This window comes from Otolemur garnettii, unplaced genomic scaffold (assembly GCF_000181295.1).
Source record: "Otolemur garnettii isolate 467f Iridium unplaced genomic scaffold, OtoGar3 scaffold00099, whole genome shotgun sequence".
NCBI lineage: Eukaryota > Metazoa > Chordata > Mammalia > Primates > Galagidae > Otolemur > Otolemur garnettii.
The window spans coordinates 1,574,075-1,576,670 of NW_003852494.1; the positions used below are offsets into that span (position 1 = coordinate 1,574,075).

The 2,596-nt window shown below is 35.1% G+C and overlaps 1 protein-coding gene across 4 annotated transcripts in view; it reads right to left on the minus strand.

The window, feature by feature from the left end:
* Positions 1 to 2,596, minus strand: part of IFT81 (intraflagellar transport 81) — a 78,659-nt gene that overhangs the window by 55,413 nt on the left and 20,650 nt on the right. For 2 of the 4 annotated variants that reach the window (XM_003795997.1, XM_012809021.1), the window contains exon 9: positions 783 to 946. The exons of the other annotated variants lie outside the window; for them this stretch is intronic. In XM_003795997.1, the coding sequence (XP_003796045.1) occupies positions 783 to 946 (164 nt within the window). The remainder of the gene's footprint in view (positions 1 to 782; positions 947 to 2,596) is intronic. 4 annotated transcript variants of the gene reach the window in all.

A 2,596-nucleotide genomic window follows, 5' to 3' on the forward strand; every position in this document is an offset into this window, starting at 1 on the left:
CTACTTGGGAGGCTGAGGCAAGAGAATCACTTAAGCCCAAGAGTTGGAGGTTGCTGTGAGCTGTGATGCCACAGCACTCTACTGAGGGTGACATACTAAGATGCTATCTCAAAAAAATATATATATCTACATACATAAATATATATATACATACATATATATGTATACTTATATGTACATATACATAATTGTCATATCATGCTTGAAAAAAATTAATGGGGAGGGAGGGGGATTGGAGGGATCACTTCTGAGGTTTATCTTACATGGGTACAAGTGAATCTTTCTAAGAGCAGAATGTGAACGTTTTAAAATAATAACTAAGAAAATGACACGAAGGCTATGTTAACCAGTTTGATGGAAGTGTTTTGGAATGTGTGTGAAAACCCCACACTGTATCCCAGAAGTGCATTAATGTACATAGTTACCATTCGATAAAAAAAAAAAGAAAATTAATGACACTTAAAATATTTTAAAATTTGCCATCTAAGTGATTATATTAGGAAGATAGCAGCTTATGAATCAATTATATGCATTAATTTATATATTCAAGTTACTTAGTTTTCTTATCACTTGACTAGGCTTTTATAACATCATGTGGATTAAATATAACATAACATTCTATAACTCCTCATATAGGACAACTCCTTATAAAACTTATCAATTTTTAGAACTGGTTAACCTAAGAGTCAAGAATGGAATACTATAGAAAACAGTTCATATAATTTTTACAAGACTGAGGTTGAGATAAAATTGGGAGCCCTAAAAAGATGACCATCACTTACTTTAGATTCAAGTTCAAGAAGATCAGAATGTCCCATAGCTGGCTCTGAAACCACTTTTTGTAAAAAGTGCAATTCCTTTTTCTTGGTCTCTAATTCTTTAGGAAATTTTTCAGTTACCATGTATGAATTAAATTTTATCTCCTCCTCAAGCCTCTTCATTAAACCTTCAAAAATAAAACAAATAACTATTCAGCCAAATATAAGACATGGATAGTAAGAGGGCATATCTGCCAAAACATTCTTTATATTATCTAGCAATGTAACACAATAAAAGATTGGCCACTGAAATCTTTTGATGTTAATTAGGATGCTAAGAAGGAAAATATGCATAGAATAATATGTAAATAATTATATAGAAAAGTGATATTATCACCTTTCCAAATTACAACCTAATTCTTTTATACATCACAATATGTGAAAAAAACATTTACAGAGCCAGATATATTATTGGGTCATATTTTGCCTTCTAAATATTTAAAGAAATCCATGAACCAAATGACAACACCTAAATAAATCAAATCTAAATCAGGTGCAGGTTTATACAAATGGATACTTTCGGGGGTGGGGGGGACAGAGCCTCAAGCTGTTGCCCTGGGTAGAGTGCCATGGCATCACAGCTCACAGAAACTTCCAAATCCTGGGCTTAAGCAATTCTCTCACCTCAGCCTCCCAAGTAGCTGGGACTACTGGTGCCTGCCACAACGGCTGGCTATTTTTTGGTTGTAGTTGTCATTGTTTGGCAGGCTTGGGCTGGATTCGAACCCACCAGCTCTGGTGTATGTGGCTGGTCCCTTAGCCACTTGAGCTACAGGCACCAAGCCACAAATGGATACTTTTGAAGTAATTTATATTTCTAGTCTAACACTTCATAAATGATAATTCATTATCGTTTGTTAACTTCAAACCAATGAAAACATCACTAAAGGTACAAGTCAATTTCTATAAAAGAGAAACAAAGTATCCATATTTATGAATGTTTTAGGTTTTCCATGTCTTTTTATTTTATAAAGGATTAGTTTATTGTTAAGAGGCAACTTAAATTACATTTTTAAAGTTATAGTTTCATTATTTTTTCAGATTCACTATACACATACAGATTTTCAGTGAATAATGGTTTTGTTATAAATTCCCAGCCGAGGGAGCTTTATGAAATTTATTTCAGATCTTTCCATTACACATTTACAAATTTTGGCTTGACTTTGTAAAATGCTGGGTTTCCAGTTTAAGTAATCTACATACTACGTAGATTGTCTAATAAATCTGGTCCAAAGCCTTAAAATTATTTTTAGTTCCATTGTGCTAACCATAAATTAACATGTTAAATTTTATTAACTGCAAATTTACAAGTGTTCTGTTCACTTCTTCAATATTCCTCCTTTCTCAGGATTAGAGCAAGGAAGAGAAGGGAAAATGTTTAATGAATCACACTATAATTAGGTAGTCATTCCTATGTGGTTTCTGATTAAATCTACATCCTAGCTTCTTTGGCGATTAGATGACTAGCTTTTCCACTTTGGGGTACTTGAATGTACCTCATGTAATCAGAGATACAAGGAATCAAGGAATCAAAGATTAAAATGTTTTTTAAGATTTAAAATTCCTGGCTCGGCGCCTGTGGCTCAAGTGGCTAAGGCCCCAGCCATGTACACCTAAGGTGGCGGGTTCGAATCCAGTCCGGACCCACCAAACAACAAAGATGGCTGCAACCAAAAAATAGCCTGGCGTTGTGGTGGGCGCCAGTGGTCCCAGCTACTTGGGAGGTGGAGGCAGGAGACTCGCTTGAGCCCAGGAGTTGGAGGTTGCTGTGAGCTGTG